Source organism: Crinia signifera, chromosome 12 (genome assembly GCF_055691185.1).
Source record: "Crinia signifera chromosome 12, ASM5569118v1, whole genome shotgun sequence".
NCBI lineage: Eukaryota > Metazoa > Chordata > Amphibia > Anura > Myobatrachidae > Crinia > Crinia signifera.
This window is the reverse complement of record NC_139228.1, coordinates 13,878,998-13,899,329: the sequence shown is the minus strand read 5'-3', so window position 1 is coordinate 13,899,329 and position 20,332 is coordinate 13,878,998. Positions and strand designations below refer to the sequence as shown.

Genomic DNA, 20,332 nt, shown 5'->3' with positions numbered 1-20,332 from the left:
AACACTGAAAACCATTAGAAATAATGGAACATCTGGAAGAGGTATTTTCTGCACAAGGCCATACAGATAAAAGAAACCCACTATCAGAAGGATGGAATATCAGACTATGGGGCAGATGTATTAAGCCTGACAAAAAGATAAACTGGAGATAAAGTGGAGATAACGCACCAGCCAATCCGCTGTATTTGAAATATGACAGTTAAAAGTTGATTGGCTGGAGCATTATCTCCTTCCACGTTATCTCCAGTTTATCTCTTCACCAGGCTTAATACATCTGCCCCAGTGCCTAATAACAAAATACCTTTTATATAGCGGAGTATTAGTATAGGTAGAGGTATGAGAGCCTAAAAAGACAGTACAAGACTCAGCTTGAAGGGGGAAATCTGATATTTCACCAGTTTAAAAATAGCCATATATAGTACATTATTTTGCAAATGCAATTTTCAATTAAACCACTTAAAAAACACACAAAAGTAATACAAAAAAGAAACAATACATGTACTATATGTTCCAAACTAAGTCGATACCATTGTTTGCCAGGTCTATTAAGGTTAAAAAACTTTTACCAACTAATGCCAGTAGTAGATAATGCTAAATGCGGGAATGTGGACAGATTTCCGAGGGGAACATGAAGGTTTGGGTTTGATTACACACTAAGGGAAATGGTAAGGTTAGGCTGGGAAAGGTTTAGGTCAGACTGTAGAGGTGGTGGTTAGAATTAGACTATGGAGGAAGGGTTGTTCAGATTTATGGGTAGCAGTAAAAAAAAAAAAAAAAATACCAGGAAGCCATCAGCATTTTGAATGTTGGGAACCCGAACACCAGGATTTCATACCCAAAAGTATACTACAGGTTGAGTATCCCGTATCCGAGTATCCGTTATCCGAATTATTCCGAAAACCATACATTCCAGAAAGTGAAAAAAATAATATTTTTTTTGTTAAAAACTCACTGGGGACATTTGTAACAGCACTACTGGTGACATGATACAGTATGTAACTGGCACTATATATGTGCAAGAAAATGATTGCTTGGCATTCAAATTCAATATCTAAGATCGTACACAAATTTTGTTTCATGTTTTGAAACCTTGTTTTTTGAACAAATAAAATATATTTGTGTGTATTTTATGTGGTAATAAAATATATTTGTGTGTATTTTATGTGTTTATACAGCATAAATGCAAGATACTTCAAAATACATAATTGAAATATTAAAATATTCCGAAATACGGAATAATCCGTTATCCAAAATTCTCCTGGTCCCGAGCATTTTGGATACGGGATACTCAACCTGTAATACTTTTCGGTGAAATATATGCCACAGATAAGGAAATTGTGTGGCTGAGTAACTTATATTTAAATATTTACAAATCAAAATAATGCAACAATAATGATAAAGCTAATAATCTAATGCCTATTCTGGATATTTCATTCTAAAAATAGGAAGGTCCGATCTCCTGTGTATCTCTCCGGATAAAGTAAAGAAAGAGTATACCAAATGGATGCAGTGGGTGGACTTCTGCTACCCTGCATGTGCAATAAAAATTGTAGCAAATGCAGGATGAAAGGGGACACTTCACTTTCGATTGTGGTAAGGAAATTATGAAAGGGTTATCTGCTGCCAGAAGAAATCACAGCTCTGATGTAATGTAACAGTGTAGGGTTTAGAAGTGTTAGATCTCTGATGAAAGTACTGAAATATTAACTGGATATAGAGACAGGTGTCAAATATGTTGTACAAAAGGTTGGAGTTAGGTGATGCTTTAGAGAGGTTGGGAATCCATTTTGTACAATGAGTATGACAGCAAGACAGACGCACGTTTCACCTTGGGCTTGATCATTGGCCAGCTTAAAGTCAATAAGGCCACCACAATATATAGAATGCGCAGTAACATCAAGTACATAAAATGCAATGCCATGGGGGTGATTTCTTGCCTAGACAAGGACTGTGAAAAATGGTGCAGACATTCCACATCTATTCTTCCCAACATTCAAATAATTATATAAACTGCAAGACATTGCCTGAAAGAACATGAGGGCTTCCCCAAATTTCTGACAGCCATTGAACTACGTGTTAGATGTGTAACTCCGCAAAGCTTATTTTTTTATATAATTCTCTTCCCTCCTTTGTTTTGTTGATATTTAAATTTCAATACTGTATTTTTATTGAGGGAAGTGTACCCAGGATTATGTTTAAAATAAAGAGAACAAAGAAAAAGTATGTGTCAATGGTCTTATTATGGTTATCACTAACATAGTATAGCAAGGTTTTGTACTTCATCAAAGACCATTGACACACACATGCCAAATAATAAGACACAGACAGTGGACTTGTTGTAATATTTTTATTAGTGTATCACACGATTTTTTTACATTTTGCTGATTTTAAGATATGATTAAAATTTATGTTTTAGATATTTTTTGCAGTTTTTTCTTGGGACACTCCATCAGTGCGATTATACCATCAAGAAATAAATGGTCTAAATCTGAATAAGAGTGCCCCTTGTATGAATACTTTTCCTTCTCTTTAGTCATTTGACTACAATAAAAGTAAACTAAGTATATGGATATAAGATACAGTATGTAAAAATAATTTTTTGAAGATTGAAAAGCACTACATTGTCTTGGAACAATTAATCCTGGGATATAATGAAAACATCAATTTTAGTTCCTTCCAGATCTTTCTAACCAAACATGATGGTCTTATTTCAAAATGGCCGTACATTTTTTTGCCTTCGCAATCTATATGTAAGATCACTATCGAATAAGAACGTGGCATAGACATCATCATCTCCATACCTGGGGAAACAGGCAGCAGGTCTGTGAGGAGACACTTATCAGCTGACTAAGCGTAGTGCTTGTGAATGGGGCATTGGGTCCTAACACCCCGAGAGGGGGAAATCGGTTATACTTAGCTAGTAACCAGATGGACTAGTATTTTTTTTATTAGTTTTCCTGCGATGTCCTTCTGGATGGTCCGTGGACCCCAGGCAAGAGAAGCAGCACTCTGCAGACTTTAGGTTATCATCAGATAACCTTTATTCATCCAACAGTTTCAGGGTTTACACCCCCCCCCCCGGCATCATCAGGAAAAGCAGGTTGCTGTCCCCGATGACAGGTGGTAACCCCAAAACTGTTGGACGATTACAAGTTATCTACTGACAAGTGCTGCCTCTCTTGCATACTGTATGCATGTAAATAGTCACCACTCAACTCTTAATGTTGTGCAATGCCACGGTGCCCTTCTATGTGCTGGATACACCAAAGTAGTAAATCAATGCAGGCAGCACTCACAGGACATACATTTATACGTACACTATGAAGAACTACACTCACATCTTGCTGATCACTGAGCTGTGCTTGCTGTGTTTGTGATATTACCCCTGTGCAGGGTTGACATTTTGACTGCTATAACCAATCACTGGTAAAATGAATACACTTTTTTTTTAGGTCCCCATTTTTCTCGGGTTGTTAGAAATATCAGTGTATATGTAATCTCCCTATATCTTCAAGATGCTCCACCCACCAAGCTCTGCCTCCCTGCTTCTAAACACCACAGCGAAGTGTCAGATACATGGCCCCATGTGCATTAAAATTAAGGCCTAATTTATTCCATGCTTGTTAGGTATCACCAATCCTGATGTACGGTGAGGGGTAAAGTACTTAAGATTACTGCCAAGTGGCTGTGCCAATGAATTTACTGATGCAACCATTACTTTATATACAAATTCCAGCTGGTCAGCCTAAAGCCAAAATTCAATGATCCAAGGGTTGGGATAGTTTGGTCGACCAAAGGATGGTAGACAGTCATTAGGTCGACATTAGGTCAACCATGGGACATGGTTGACATGGGGTTTTTCGCAGTTTTTTTTACCACGCCCCTAGTGGATGGTCGGCACATGTTGGCTCAAAACACAGTGAAAACCCCCATGTCGACCTAGACTCATGTCGACCCAACAGTGTCAACATAATGACTGTCAACCATTCGAGCATCCCTGATCAAATAATCCTCACTAGTGTATGGGGCCTTAACCCTTTGAGTGTCAACATGTGAGGGATGCTCAAAATATCCACTTAAAAAATACTCAAAGGGTTAAATAAGGAATGAATCGAAACAAATATATTTGGTATAATATAATGCATTGTAACTGCAATTTGTGCATAAGAATATATATAATATATTGTAACTCATATTTTGATATACAATGACTGGAAATTGATAATTTTATCACAAGCTCCAGAGAGACCTACAAATGAGTTAAGAGCATTAAAATATCTAACGTTCATTACTCCAGGGACCACCACACACCATATAAAAAGGACAAGGATTTTATCATTAAAGGTTGCTATGTAGTCACTAACAGAACCCATTTCATGCATTTAGACATTTGCAACAAAACAAGTACGCAGGTAAGATTTTTAAAAAAGAAAATGCTATATTTTATTTACTTTGTCTAAACTATAAAATACAAATGTCTAAAAAAAAAAAAAACTGTTAAAAAAATTAGAATGATTTCAGTTTTTTTTTTTTTAATACAATAATACTAACAAAATAATAATATACAATACTAATAAATTAGTCTGTGTCCGCAACTCTGGGATACATTGATATTTCCGAGTAATTGAGAAAACTGTACTAATTTCTTTTTACCTTTATTAGTATCTATTATTTGGTGTAGTACTTTTACCAGTTCTCTCTTCCTGGACTTTTTAATGTGTAAAATATTGCATCATCTAAAGCAGGTAGAAACTAAAAGATGTTCTCTATTAATAAAGCATTTAATAAAGTGTTGAGATTATGATGTATAAATGCAAAATAATCAGATTTGCAAATACATTACATGGACATGATACTCAGAATCTGGAATTTACAATGTAATCAAATACTGTAAGTATCCATTAAAGTCTGTGATTATGATAATCTTGGGTAAAATGTACCATTTTTTGTATGCATCACTTAATGTGCTTTATAAAACCACAAATACGTTTGTACATTAGTATATGCTGTTGTAAATGGGCATTTCTTACCCTCAAAAGCTTACATTCTAAATTGTAACATCTACGATATAATGCTCTTGTTTGCCTAGGACTTCGTAGACCCAAACTATGGCGATCCAGCTGTTGTGAAACTACACATCCCATCATGCCTTGCCACAGTTTTGTTATTAGGGAATGCTAAAACTATGGCAAGGCATGCTGGGATGTGTAGTTTCACAACAGCTGGAGGGCCACAGTTTGGATATAACTGTCAGACAGTAGTGGCATTTAATATTGTGATGTATATTTTATATTATACACATTGATCACAAATATTTATTTGTAAACAATATTTGCATTTTTATTTTTCAGGGACACACAAAAAAATTATATTTAAATCACTAAGCTATACAATGGTTAAATGCCATCCAAATACACCCAGCAGATTTTGCGTGATTCTTGAACGGATGGGATAAAATTCCCATTTTTTCCCCATAATTCATACTCCGTCCTCAGAAGTATATTTATGAAAAAATTACAAGGTACAGTCACAACCCTTATAGTTTTTTTCTTTGTTGTATATATTTAAGACCGTCCCATTTAAACTTTAAGTACTGCAGGTATTATACATAAAGAACAATTCTCCTTCCATTGTATTTATAAGAGTTTGAAACTCGTTCTAGGTATACACTGACATCAGGGATACACTTCATTCTTTAAATTAAAATGCAGCTACTGTAACTATTCTTCCATGTTAAAGTAAATAGTGGAACTGACTTCAGGGTTTACAGCAGGCATGTCCAAAATTGGCCCTCCAGATGTTTTCAAACGACACATCCCAGCATGCTTTGCAATAGTTTTAGCATTCTCTAATAGCAAAACTGTGGCAAAGCATGCTGGGATGTGTAGTGTCACAACATCTGGAGGGCCAACCTTGAACATGCCTGGTTTACAGTCTTAATATTCTCAGTACAGTGATGTAGTCCTGCTGCCTCGTCATTTGATTATGCATTTTACCTGATTTCCCATGACCAAGTCTTCTCACGGTCTACTCCGGAGTCCATGACATGTATAAATCAGAATCGGAGCATCTTCTAGGGGTTGGGTGTGGGAAACTGGCAGTTAAGTTACTAAGTGTACATCCCTTTACTGGTACAGGATTTTTTTGGTACTTGTGTAATAGCACGGTGCCCGGCTAAACTAGGTTTTCAGCGTAGGCTAAGCTACGCGGTCAGTGTAGGCTAAGATATGCTGTCAGCGTAGCCCAACAACTGCCTAGTGTAGTGACTCCACGGCAGCCCGGCTCTGTCCCCGGTGTCCATGGCAAGCCTAGTGAGCGCATCTCACACAGCGCCGGTAACCGCCAGGTCCCCGGCACTGGTGAACGCCGGCGGAGAGGGTATCATACGGGTGCTGGCGGAGAGGCGCTCCATCTGTCTGAGACGCTCCTGCATCTCAAGCGCTCCTGCGTCTCAGTATTGTTGCGGCAGGGTATGGCAACCCTGCCCGTGTTTGCTTCAGGGAGAGCCTCCATTTCAAACCCCCGCTATCCACGTCAGCCCGAAATATGGTGAGCACAGCGAGCCCCACGAGGGGATGAGTTGCGCGTGTACCTGTTCATACCCCCACTATCCACATCGGCATGGAGTTGATTTTATAAAGCGTGGCGAGTGCAGCGAGGGGACACCGATTACTTTACATGTATTCCGTGTCTTTCACAGGAATTTGATCGGGCTGTTCCCATCTTATGGAATGCCCTTCCACGCACAATAAGACTCTCCACTAGCCTCCAAACTTTCAAGTGTTCTCTGAAAACTCACCTCTTCAGACAAGCCTATCATTTATATACCGCACACATAACCCTCTGAGGCACTTATGTATTATATAGCTTCCCTTCTGTACTTGTAACTTTGGGGGCTGCTATGCTATTACTGGTGCCTGTCCTTGTGTCTCCCTCCTATATCCCTATAGTCTGTTGTTACACAGTTTGTTTTATCACTGTCCACTATTCTAAAGCGCTACGGAATCTGCTGCGCTATATAAGAAACTGTAAATAAATAAATTCTGACTGACTACGCTAGCCGTGCGAACATTACGCTGATTCTGACAGGGACGATACGCTAACTACGCCAAATTGCACAAGTACTGATTTTTCTTTGTGGAAATTAAGTACCAATCACTCAAGCACTAAATATTTCAATGCTATTCCTGTTAAAAATTCCCTATTGAGGTTTGTAAACACCTGAGAAGGGTTACCTTGAGGGATGCAGGGAGGGTCGTGTTTCTCCGATCTCGCGGATCCTAGTCTGGAGTCTTCTCGTGATGCAGGATGGTGATACAGACCAGTTGACACAAAAACAATGTTAACCTTTTATTACTGGGACGGCCACTAGCAACGCCGACCTTCCCTTACGCACAAAAGTGACAGTAGTTTAACAGTATCACAATACTATAAGTGCAATGCAATTTGCGGTAAACATATACCTCAACAATGAATTCAACCGTCTACGTGCAAACGTAACATACGATAACAAGACAATAGAGTTACCGGTAACCCTGGTTCATTCGATATTCGTGGTATCACTGCGGTTGGGAAGGACTGCTTCTTACTGAGTCAGGCCCGACATACTGCAGACCGGCTCGATGCACTGTTTACACTTGGGAGCAGCAATACCACCGAATACGAATGAGCGTCGCCACACACTATATTACACTAAACAGGCCTTTTCAACATTAAGCATAACATCACAATGTTACTAAATCTAAGTACCCGGGTACACTCTGCCGGTTAAGCCGGTAAATCCCACAAAGGGCCTGTGCACAGGGCTTGAGTCCAGGGACGAAATCACTCAGTAACTAGGGTTAGTCCCACTCTCTCTTTTGCATGAGGACCGTGTTTCCACCCTCTGTCCACCGGGTGGCACTGTTACTCTATCACTGTAATCCCATCCACTAGGAAAACTCCTGGTGTATTGTCTCCCACTAAACAGGGCAATGCAGAATTAAACCTCAGGGGTGACTTCCATCAGTGGTCCTGGGAAATGAGGAAGGCCTGGGGAAAAGGGCCTCAAGGGGTAGGACTTAGAGTACCTGGTGTAGGATGCCAGCTCCGGCTGGGGATAGATGGGTTCTTTCTGGTGCTGTGTACCCTCCAGGGAATGCTAGTGCGGGCGCCTCAGCGTTGCCACACTCAGCTACACAGGGCCGCTGGCTGTACTAGGTGTCGGGCAGGCAGCCTAACAGGGTGTGCTAGGTGGGGGCAATGTTCAGTAGTGTACCTGTAGCTGCTGCTGGTGCTGGTTCCGACCAGTCTCTGCCTCCTGTCTTCTCTGGTGTCCAGACTCTGCTGTCTGCTGGGCCTTGAGCTGCTGTATTCTCTTGGACTGTGCACGCTGCCCGACTGGCTCCTTCTCTTACAGGCTGGGCTGTCATTCATTGCTGGAGATCCCTGCTGCTCAAGCGTCTGGCAGGTCAGGGGTCACAGATGCCACGCTGCTGTCCTCCTCTCTCTCTATACAGGAGTTCTCCACAGTGTCACTCAGCTGCAGGAGAAGTCTCCTCTTCATGTGCTCTGCCTTTCCTCCTCTCTCTCACACTGCTGGCTCAGGTCATCTCTGACCTCTCTCTTTCTGTCACACTCCAGCCTGCCTGGGTTTAACTCTTTAGGGCTGAGCTTTGCCTGGTGCTGAGGTATATTAACCCCTGGTTAACTGTAATACACTGCACCTATTATTCCACAGTTATGGGGTATTACAGGTTGATTAGAGAAGCTTCAGTGTTTACAAATGTCGCTACTTTAAAACTGCCCTCAGGACACCAAATATTTGTTTTGTTTTTTTTGTATTACTTTTCTAATAACCCAACAGAATATTTTATTTTTTGTTTATTCTACTAATGGAAAAAAAAAAAAAAAACACCTACAGATGTAGAAGGCTACATCTTTGCCCGACGCCCGCCAGATCCCTTTCACTGGCGAGCGCCTGCGATAGGGACTGAGACGCTGTCCAGTTCGGGGGGGGGGGGGGGGGGGTTGGGGCAGCAAGGGGGACCGGAGGCAATGGTGGGGGGAGGCGGCGGACAGGCTCAGTTGCCACGGGGCGCGCGTGCGACTCGTGCGCGCGCCCCTGGTGGCAGCCAGCCCTTGCAAAGATGTAGCCTGCTACATCTGTATATAAATGAATTCTTGTTGACCCTATTAGAACATATATACATCTGAATTACTGTATATTCCACCAATATAATTATAGTGCTCCTTTAAATATAAATTATATAGATGGATTCTATTTTCTTAATTCATTCTAGAGCTTTTTTTTTTTTTTTTTTTTATCCAAAATGTGTCTTTTCCCACAATTATATAATTATAGTGTCCTATTTATTGTATAAATTCATTCTATTGTGATGTTCAGTATATTAATACATTTTAGATCCCATTATAAAATGAATTATGGCTCCTCTTTATTATAATATAAATTATATTTTCAATTAATTATCATGATCTTTTTATTACACCATAGATTCTATTTACCAGTTATTTTAGAATTCTAGTATTACCAGTATTATATAAATTTTCTCTATTTCTCTTTATGAAATAAATTCTTGTTCTTTTATAATAAAAAGCCCCATTATTATAAAAGTAATTAAGTTTCCTTATTACATAATTATTTTTATTGCTATAAATAACAGAACCCCATTTAACCTAACAATTCTAGCAACCCCGTTATAAAATAAAAACTTCTGTACCCCCTTTATTCTATAGGGAATTATTTTCACAGCTATATTAGATCATATCCATTTATGATTTACTAATTTTAGTAGACCCCTTGTTAAATAAATTCTAGCATCATCTTTATTATTTAAATTAAATCCATCTCCTGGTTAGGGATATTTTCATTGAGTAAAATGTCAATAGTACATGCACACCTTTAAGAACTAATGTTTAACTAATAAATAACTATATTCAGTAGTATAACAACTAACAATTGAGTTATAACTATGTATTATAGTTATGGGAACACGTGTAAGCATAATACATCCTGTCAATTCATTTGAAACCAAGGACATCTCTGAAGAGCTTCATGACAAATAATTTGAAAGCATGACCAATATTCATGAGGCACTGGCTTCTTGTATAAAGATAGAATGATGAATTATCTTGAATATTAGCTCTGTCTTGAAAACAGCTGTCTCCAATGTATGCAGCAAAAGAATCAACTGTATAGCTGAAATTGACATCAGTTGGAGAGGTGTGTTATTTTGCCCTTTTATCCTGATATAGTTGCATTTTTTAGTGGAGCATTACAGAGTCATCCGATTCACAACGGTGACCACACCTTTCTTAATAACTTCTAAAGAGTGCACTTCAATGTATATGTATTGTACCAAGGTATAAAGATTCCATAGATCCTGGTGTATTACCTCTGAGGAAGTCCCAAGTGGACGAAACGCGTAGGGTTTCTCGCATGATCAATATACACCTATGATTGGAGTCATTATGAATTACAATGATCCACCAACAATCTCTGTAAACCACTCATAAACAAATGTATTTTAAATTATTTTATTGTATGAAATAAATTTAGTATTTTTACAATTGTGGATTGGTGACATCACCTTCTGAGCACACCTCTACACTTTTTTTCTCTAATAAATAACTATATTCAGTAGTATAACAACTAACAATTGAGTTATAACTATGTATTATAGTTATGGGAACACGTGTAAGCATGAAAAAAAATATGGTACTTGTTTCCTAGCAGGGCGCCCATCGTATGCCATTGCATACCTTAATTAGTGGTATGCGATGAGACCCGATTTTCGTGTCCCAAGACCCGCACTGTACAATTTTAATATTGCATCGCATGCCAAGCGATGCGACCCAATTTTTTAATTGTACAGGCACCCTGATGGGTGATTACTATGTTAAATGCACCCCCATTGTTAACGCCACCCCCACTATCAATACCAACCCAAAGCGTGGCCAGCGCAGCGAGACCACGAGGGGCGACTGTACGTGTCCTCCGACCTTTTCATACCCCTACTATCCACATTGGCGTGGAGTTGATTTTATATAGTGTCGCGAGCCACCGAGGCCGAAGCGTGGCGAGCGCAGCGGAATACATGTAAAGTAATCCGCTGAGCCCGCCACGCTTCGGGCTCGGTGGCTCGCCACAAAGTCTACCCCACGCCGACGTGGAAAGTGGGGGTATGAAACGCTTTGGGTTGGCGTTGATAGTGGGGGTGGCGTTAACAATGGGGGTGCATTTAACATCGTAATCACCCATCAGGGTGCCTGTACAATTAAAAAGCGGGTCTGATCGCATCACATGTGATCGATAGGATGGCATAAGATTAAAATCGTGGGCGCAGTGCTAAGAAACAAGTACCAAAAATATATATTTCCAATTCTGGTGGATAATTTTCACACAATAGCTCTCCCAAATGGCTCATAATCAAATATTACTGGACAAACTTAAACCATAAAGCTCTCAAGTTCTCTTTATGCACTCCAAAAAAAATAAAAAACAATGTTTATATGGAGCCGTTCTCATTGGGCACGCCAGCAACGCATTCCCGGCGGCTGGCATGTGAACGTGAAAGTATCTCACACATCCATTGCCAAGAAAGGAATGCGCAAGCATGGCAGAAAAATGCGGCTTGTCAATTGGCACGCCGAGAGCAGGCCAGCTTCTAGGTATGTTTATGGTGGTAGGCAGTATAAGCGGATCAAATCTTTTCACACAGCGACTCTGAGAAGGGTTAAGGAAATCAGTTACGTAGGCTGGAGAGAAGGTTTGCCTAGTTATCTTCCTTTTATAGGACATCAAGCTGTCCTTAGCAAGCTTTACAAGTGTAACTCGGTTGGGGTGCTGCTTTTTTTTACCTTTCTGGTGCATGTCCTTCCTTTTTCAAGATCTAGAACATCTGCAGCTATGGAGTCCTTCAGCCCACCTCCGCTGACATGCATCATTTTGCGCCACCTTGAACGATGGCCACACCACCTCTCTGAAAGGTCAGATCACAGACAACCATTGACACTTGTATGCTCCACTCTCTGGCCAGGCTCTCATCACAGGTAACAGTCACTAAATCCAGAGACAGCTTTGGCTGTCTGACTCACTCAAAAAGCACCAGCTTTCACTAATATATCTTACCCATGAGACCTGTATTATCCTGCCTATGCCAAGAGGCATTGCCCATGAACTCTGTCAATTTCTCTTATGTGTGAGTGGTGTGGTACAAATTCACTCCTGATAAAAAGTTGGGAGCAGAAAATATTTTTTTCTCTATTTTCCCCGATGTTCCAATGATTTCTTTTTAAAAATCAGACTATCCATCCATTTAGCCGTATAAAAGCCACATTTCACTGCGAAAACAGGTTCAGTAAAACCTGTGTGTTTTTTGCTGTTGCGGATCAGTTTTCTGCTTTTGGAAAGTTTGCTTCAACTGCCTGAGGTAGACAAAAACAAAATCTCTTTTAAGTACCACATGTGCCAACATACTGGGACTAATTAAATAGCATACGGCGAGCAGATTACCCGCATTTAGCAATCACAGTTAATAGGATCTCGTCCTTCATGTCCATTATCACCAGGGAGACCCTGTATGCAGTGCTTAGCCTTTGGGCTCCTTGACCAAACCGGAATCTTAGTGTTCCTGTAGAACAGCTTCTAACAATTAAGGCACAGGTTCACAGTGTCGGTCCTCAGGACCCCATACAGTGCATGTTTTGCAGGTCTCCTCACAGAATCATGTGAAATAATTAGCTCTGTGGATCTTTTAAAATGTGTCCGGCAGTAATGTACCTGTCAAGTGAACTTAAAAACGTGAAATGTGTGGGGTCCTGAGGACCAAGCTTGAGAACCACTGAATTAAGAATTTATAAGTGCACACATACACTTTTTTTCCCATTTCTTTACTGCCAGGTATCAATTGGACGTAATGAAAGAAATTAACATAACTTCTACAGACAGCTTCATCCTACTTGGGTTGTCTGATGACCCTTACCTACAGGTTATCTGTTTCCTCATGTTCTTGTTGATGTATATTACCACTTTATCAGGAAATCTTCTAATGATCATTATAGTAAGGATCAGCCCAAAACTGCACAGTCCCATGTACTTCTTCCTCAGTAACCTTTCTATTATTGATGTAGGCTTCTCCTCTTCCATTGTGCCCATTATCCTAATAAATACCCTAGCCAAGGACAGGAGTATATCCCGATTAGGGTGTGCGCTCCAAATGTATTTCTCTTTAGCATTAGGGGCAACAGAATGTATAATACTGGCGGTCATGGCCTATGATAGATTTGTTGCCATCTGTAAGCCGTTGTACTACAACATCATCATGAACAAAAAATTGTGCTTTTGTTTAGCTGCCGGGTCATGGAGTGTGGGCTTCATCAACTCCATCATTCATGTGACCCTCATATTTCAACTGCCATTCTGCAGGTCCCACCAAGTCAACAACTTCTTCTGTGAGGTTCCTCCATTCCTGCGAATGTCCTGCAGAGATACTTGGCTCAATGAGATAATGATGCATATTTCGGCAGGGATTACTGTTATATGTGCTTTCTTCTTGATACTAATTTCATACGTCCATATTATCTCCTCCATCATAAAGATCCATTACTCCCAAGGGAGGTATAAAGCTTTCTCCACCTGCGCCTCCCACCTCAATGTTGTTACACTCTTCTATGGAACCATTATGTTCAGATATCTGAAGCCCCGCTCCAGTTCCTCTCCTGAAACAGACATGGTTGTGTCTCTTCTCTATACAGCAGTGACTCCAATGTTGAACCCTTTCATATACAGTGTGAGAAATAAGGATGTGATAGAGATAATAATCAATCATCCGAGAAGGTGATTAACCATCTGAAACCTATTCTGGACCCGAAGTGTTACTCCTTGGCAGAAGATTTTCCTACTGCAACCGTCGACGAGAAGGATTTATACCTGTTGGGACAAAAGCATCTAAATCACCAAGGAGCAAGCCAACATCTACACCAGGGGTTGCCAAACCCAGTCCTCAATAGCTTCCAACAGTTAAGGTTTTTCCAGGACTCTTCACCGAATCCCAAGTAGAAGACTCCTGTGGATAAAGGCTGTTGATTAATAAGAGAATTGTAGGAGTTTCTCCCACAAAAATTCATAGAATTACTGGGATTAATACTTCCTAAGCATTATTTCAGCTCTACTGATCAATTCTATTTCCAGTCCAGGGGTGTAGCCATAGGTGCAATCACCTGTGCCATCTTCTTTGTGGGCTAAACAATGTTTAATGAGATATAGAGAGAAAAAAAAATTACAATGCGCAAAGGTAAAGAGGTATATAAATGAAACGGTAAACGATACCAGTCCCAAGGGATAATTCCCAGAGTACAAAAGAGATCAGGTGTCCTTCAATCCTTGCACCTGTGATGCAGAAGTTCTTTTTTTTGGGTAAACACTGCGCTTGTATATTAAGCTGGCTGCTCCACTCGTTTTTCCCGAATCCAGCGGGTAAGTGTATCTAGAAGTAAAAGACGTGGGCGCTCCAATAGTGTATTACCACTTTTAAAACTTTTATTGAAATGAAAAATCAGAACCAACAGGTAGGGTCACATACCGCAAACTGCGGCTGTTACCTGCCCCTGGTGTGTACAGCATGAACTGAGTACTAAGTACCTGGAGACAGTTGGAGAGGTTACACGCTTCGCACGGCTCCAAGGCACAAGTTCACAGAGATGCACCGGGGTACACAAATCTGTACTGGATGTCGTTATAATCAATTCCAACGATTTTAGTAGGGGGGGAGCCTTCCCACTGAGTGCATCTCCAGAAGGCGAGAACTGTACCCTGAATAATCCCAAACTCTGTATGGAGGTTATATATTCATTCCAGCATTGCCCTAACAGACATAGCAGTCTATTTGGGAACCCCGGCAGATCTTGGAGAAACGGTCCAGCTGGTCCATTTCAAACACAAAGCAGTCAATACATTTTTGAACCTTATTAAGGTGTATCTATTTGTGAAAATTGAGAGGCTCTTACGCCTCTGAGTGAAAAAAAAAGCGATTGAGTTCCTTTGAACAAATTCTTTACAAGGACCTAACAAACCAACTCATTGTAGACACTCCCCCTACTAAATTGGAATTGATAATGACATCCGGTACAGATTTGCGTACCCCGGTGAGTCTCTGATCTTGTGCCTTGGAGCCATGAGAAGAGTGTAACCTCTCCAACTGTCTCCAGGTGCTGAGTACTCGGTTCATGCTGTACACACCAGAGGCAGGTAACATCCGCAGTTTGCGGTACGTGACCCTACCTGTTTGTTCTGATTTTTTATTTCAATAAAAGTTTTAAAAGTGGTAATACACTATTGGAGTGCCCACGTCTTTTACTTTGAGATAGAGAGATTGAAGTTCTACAGGAACCTGTGATCTCTCTAAGTCTATACACACACACACACACACAGGGCATAATTCAGCAAGGATTGATATTCACAATATTTGGTGTCCAGATGATCTGATGACCGCGAGTGTGCAGCGTTCATGTTGTGCATTCGTGTCCATAGATAGCAAATACATATCCGTATGCAGAGCATCCATCGGTGTTTGACAGAAAGACAGCATTAAAGGACTAAAACATGGCATTTGGGTGTGCTTGTGAAAAAGCAGGTATGGTCTGGCATAAATGAGTGGATCTCCGATGTCGCGATGACCACTTACAGCCTGTTCCTGGAGCAGATTAGTGGAGACATTAGACTTAAGCCCCATACACACTGGGCAACTTGTATTGCTAAGGGATCTGGGTAGCACAGGTGGCTGGCTTCTCCACACATACAGTACAGTAGCATCATGCAGAATAGAATTAACACAATCATTTTGATAACTAGCGCTATACCCATAAAACACAGTCAGAGAGAAAAAAAAAAGGGGGGTGGGCTTACAATGGTCCTTCTGTGTTCATTCTAGCACCCGCCATATTTGCAAACCTATGCAGTTCTTCCCTGCCTGGGGTGTCGCTGTCTGCTGTAGTGCTTCTAGCAAAGTGTGGTCTGTATATCAGCACTGATATGCAAACCAGACCTGTGCTAGAAACACCACATCAGACAGCGACACCCCAGGCAGGAAAGTGGAACTGCACGAGTTTTCACAGATAGCGGGTGCTAGAATGAAAGTTGTGAGTCTCCAAACAGTGCAAAACTTAATTGCACTTACAGGCGCCATCTAGTGGCATCTGGCACACAACACTTAAATTAACCCCATAGAGGGGAGGAGTAGTGTTAACTAAATAATTCTGTAATTGATTGCCCTTTTATACTGTATATATAGTGCAGTGCTTTTTTTTTTTCGCTACCAAATTATTTTTCAGAAATCTTTGTTCGGGCACTTTTCTCTGGATTATTGCTGGGACCTCTAGTACTACCATGTGTCTCACTCCTCATTGGTAGCTCAATTACACCTACGCTCATGACTAACTACAACCCCTCAGGTACACAGCTTGTCTAGATAATGACCAGGCAAAACAAAAGCTCCTCTATACAGAAAGTGGGGGATGTTTGCACACAGACTATCTCAGTGACCCTCCCATCTTCGTCCCTTTGACCTTCCTTATGCAGATCTCAGCCTGCAGCCGCTGTGACCCGGGAGCCCTTCACACACTGCTCTCTGGTTGCCATGCTCCCTGGAGGAGAGGGACAATTTGAACCCTGTTTAGCAAAAGGAGGACTATTTACTATCAATGGTATGCAACCATCAATGGTCTATTGGGGCAGTAGTACGGACGGTGTAATGGTTAGCATTACTGCCTCACAGCACTGAGGTCATGGGTTCGATTCCCAACATGGCCCTAACTGTGCGAATTTGTATATTCTCCCCCAGGTACTCCGGTGTCCTCCCATATGCTGGTAGGTTAATGGGCTCCTAACAAAGATTAACCCTAGAATGTCTCTGTGTGTGCGCATGTACATGTGGTAGGGAATATAGATTGTAAGCTCCACTGGAGCAGGGACTGGTGTGAATGTTCAAATATTCTCTGTACAGCACTGTGGAATAAGAAACTAAATAAATAAATATTGCCTATGGCAAGTGTGTTTTTCATCAATGGCTCATCACCAATGCCACACCATTGATGGGGGTGGGGGGATGACCATTGATTTATAGCCTGACCCATTACCCAGCAGATGAGGCCAAGAATTGCCAGGAATGCATCATGTATTTCCTTTTAAAATGTACATCTTGTGTTATCTCTTGGATACACCAATGATCTCAGACCCCTTATATAAGATGCACAATGCTCTGCACCTGGACCTCACTCTCAGCTGATTGCAGTCACTGCAATCCTACATTGATTTGTACCTCGTGGAAGGGGTCATGTTGGAGAAGCTGCAGATGTTTATGTAACATGTGCTATAAGGAAAGGACATGATTATACTCTCAAAGACACAAATAATAGACAATCATTCAAATTGTGTTCTCTACAAAGCCTGGCAAGGACCCCTCCCTCCCAGACTCATATCGACCTATTTCACTCCTGTCGACAGATGTGAAAATACTAGCAAAAATCCTTGCAACCAGACTGAATGCAGTAGTCACTTCTGTTATACATGATGACCAGTCCGGCTTTATGCCGGGCCGCTCTACCACTCGGAATCTCAGGAGACTCTTCTGTCATTTACAGGGGGGTGCGGACTGTGGGTCGGGGGCAGTGGTGGTGTCACTTGACGCTGCCAAGGCCTTTGACTCCGTGGAGTGGGGTTACTTATGGGAGGTCTTGTGCTCCTTTGTCTTTGGCCCTGGCTTTATTAATTGGGTACGACTGCTCTATTCTTCCCCGATGGCTTTCTTGTATATCGGTTAACGGCTATGTGACTTCTGCATTCCCACTCGGTAGGGGGACTAGGCAGGGTTGCCCCCTGTCCCCCACCCTTTTTGCCCTTGCTATAGAGCCTTTAGCTATCATTCTCCGCACCACCCCAGTGGTCCGGGGCATTCCCCTTGGCGGGCGAGAGGATGTTGTTGCTCTATATGCAGATGACACTCCTGTTTCTTAACGATGTTAAAGCTTCCCTTGAGGCGGTGCTGCAGATTGTGGATAGAGTCGGCTCATTCTCCGGCCTTCTGGTAAATTGGGGAAAGTCAAGCATTATGCCTCTGTCGGATACAATTCAGAGTGAACAGATTCCCTCCTCTCCTCTGCAGTGGGTCCTTAAATTTAAATATTTGGGAGTATGGATCATCCCTAAGATGACGGAGTTTGTATCACTTAATATTGACTCTGTCATTACTGAATTTAAGGGGCGTGTTCACCAGTGGAAGAAGCTCCCTCTCATTGTTACGGGCCGAGTCAATTTAATAAAAATGACGTAACTTCCTAAATACCTATATCGGCTTTAGCATTCCCCAGTTTACATTCCTAAGCATGTCTTCACGGGCATAAACAGCTTACTCTCATCCTTTATCTGGGGGAATAGGCCACCTAGAATAGCCCATAAAAACACTAGTCAAACTCAGTACGGACAGAGGATTGGGCCTCCCGAATTTTCGTGCCTACTATATAGCAGCTCAACTGATGCACCTATCAGAATGGATCTTGGGACGCTCTGGGTCTACTTTTGAGTGCTCCTATGCCGAGTGTGTGGGGTCTCGTCTCTCTCCTATCCAATTTCTTCTCTCCTTTCCGTTTACTCCCACTCTCTCCCCTCTTCAGACAAGCGCTGTTAGTGTGGCGCCAAGCCCACAAGCTATGGAATTGGAGGGGTATGGATTCCGAGACCCCCTTATGGTACAATAGGACATTCCCAGAGTTTAGGCAGCGCTCCTCTGATGGTTTTTGGTTTCGGGTAGGCCTTACGTCTGTCTCCCAGTTATTTCTGGAGGAGTACCTTAAGTCATTCCAGCAACTGGCTGAAGAATTCCGACTGTCAAATAGGCTCTTCTATCCGCCTCCACTTCCGACTCCAGATTAAAACTCTCCTTAAAAATCTAAACACGAAGGGCCAGATTTCTACTTTGTATAACAACCTTAATAGACAGATAGATATAAATAGCCTTGACTCTCAAGGACAAGAGGGTGCCCAACACGGAGAGCAATGGAGTCAGATTCTAGTCAGTCAAATACACCACCACTTGTCTTAGGTACCAACAAATTTCATTTTATGTATTACATAGTCCCCCCTATTGACCCTAAATACTGTATGTTTACTCTTGATCTAGAAGAAACACTCACCCGCAATTTATAAATACGTCTTATGCTTGACATCTCTAGCCAAGGTTCTTATTGTTAGGAAATGGTTCGATGTTACATACCCAAATATATATAACTGGAGGGCTCTTGTAAATGAGGTATCGGGACACCTTGCCCCTTTTTTTAACAAGTGGAGCAGATGGACCTCTTCTAGATTTGCCTCAGCCGTCGTCAGCAAAATATTACCAACCATTGATATCAGTCTTAAGCCCGGTACACACGGGGGAGATATATTGCTAGCAATATATTGCTCAGTTTCTCCTTTTCATCAGCGACCAGAGATGGTCGCTGATGAAAGGGAACCGGCAGTGCCGCAGAGGTAATCAGCGGGTCACAGACGCAAGCTCCTGCAACCAGCGATTAGAACGGGGCTTAAAACGGGAGCGCGTACCCGGCGATTTATCACCGTGGCACACTCCCATCACTGGCAATATGGTCGCTAGCGTGTTTCCATATTCCCATCACTGGCAATATGGTCGCCCCTGTGTGTACACAGCTTTAGAGGTGTCATTTATTGTATTATACAGCATGTATTATTGATATATAGTGTGCCAGCTGAGCCTTTTTTTATGCTATATTCATGCCTTAATGTTTTTGTCTATAAAACAGCTAGTACCTTTAATTAGGGGCGGGGGAGGGTTTTTTCTTATAGTTTTAAAAGTTGGAAAAATACAAACTGTGTCCATAGCATGGTCTGCATAATTCATTACTATGTCTTTCTCCTATTGAATGATCACGACCACACCAATGGTCTTGAAAAATACTCTGTTTATTACGGTCAGAGAATGGCAATTTTTATTATCTTGTTGTAACACCGTTATAATGCCTGAACAACTTCTGTACAATAAAAAAAAAAAAAAAATTGTGTTCTCTGCAAAATCATACAGAAGAGTCTACATATACCATAGTATACTATGCATAGGCAAAACACATGCAGATTTTTGCACTGACTATACTCCATGATCTATTCTATACAGGGCATTTTCTAGAGGCAGACTAGCCGTGCTGCCACCCGAGGCACCGCTTGGCTTGTCCGCCACTGTTAAAACAGCTGGGGCACCAGCTCCCCCCCGCCGCCGCTACCCTTCAGAGGGGAGAAGAGCGCATCACACGGCTCTCCTTCCCCTCA

At 41.5% G+C, this 20,332-nt stretch overlaps 1 protein-coding gene across 1 annotated transcript; it reads left to right on the top strand.

Annotated features, from left to right (window-relative positions):
• The first annotated feature begins 12,917 nt into the window (after positions 1–12,917).
• Positions 12,918–13,841, top strand: LOC146050302 (olfactory receptor 5AP2-like). The gene has a single exon (XM_083167235.1). The coding sequence runs from the start codon at positions 12,918–12,920 to the stop codon at positions 13,839–13,841; it is 924 nt and encodes a 307-aa protein (XP_083023361.1).
• Positions 13,842–20,332: the final 6,491 nt, after the last annotated feature.

Excerpts from the sequence above, each read along its gene's own strand:
- LOC146050302 (XM_083167235.1), top strand. The coding sequence starts at position 12,918 with ATGAAAGAAATTAACATAACTTCTACAGACAGCTTCATCCTACTTGGG.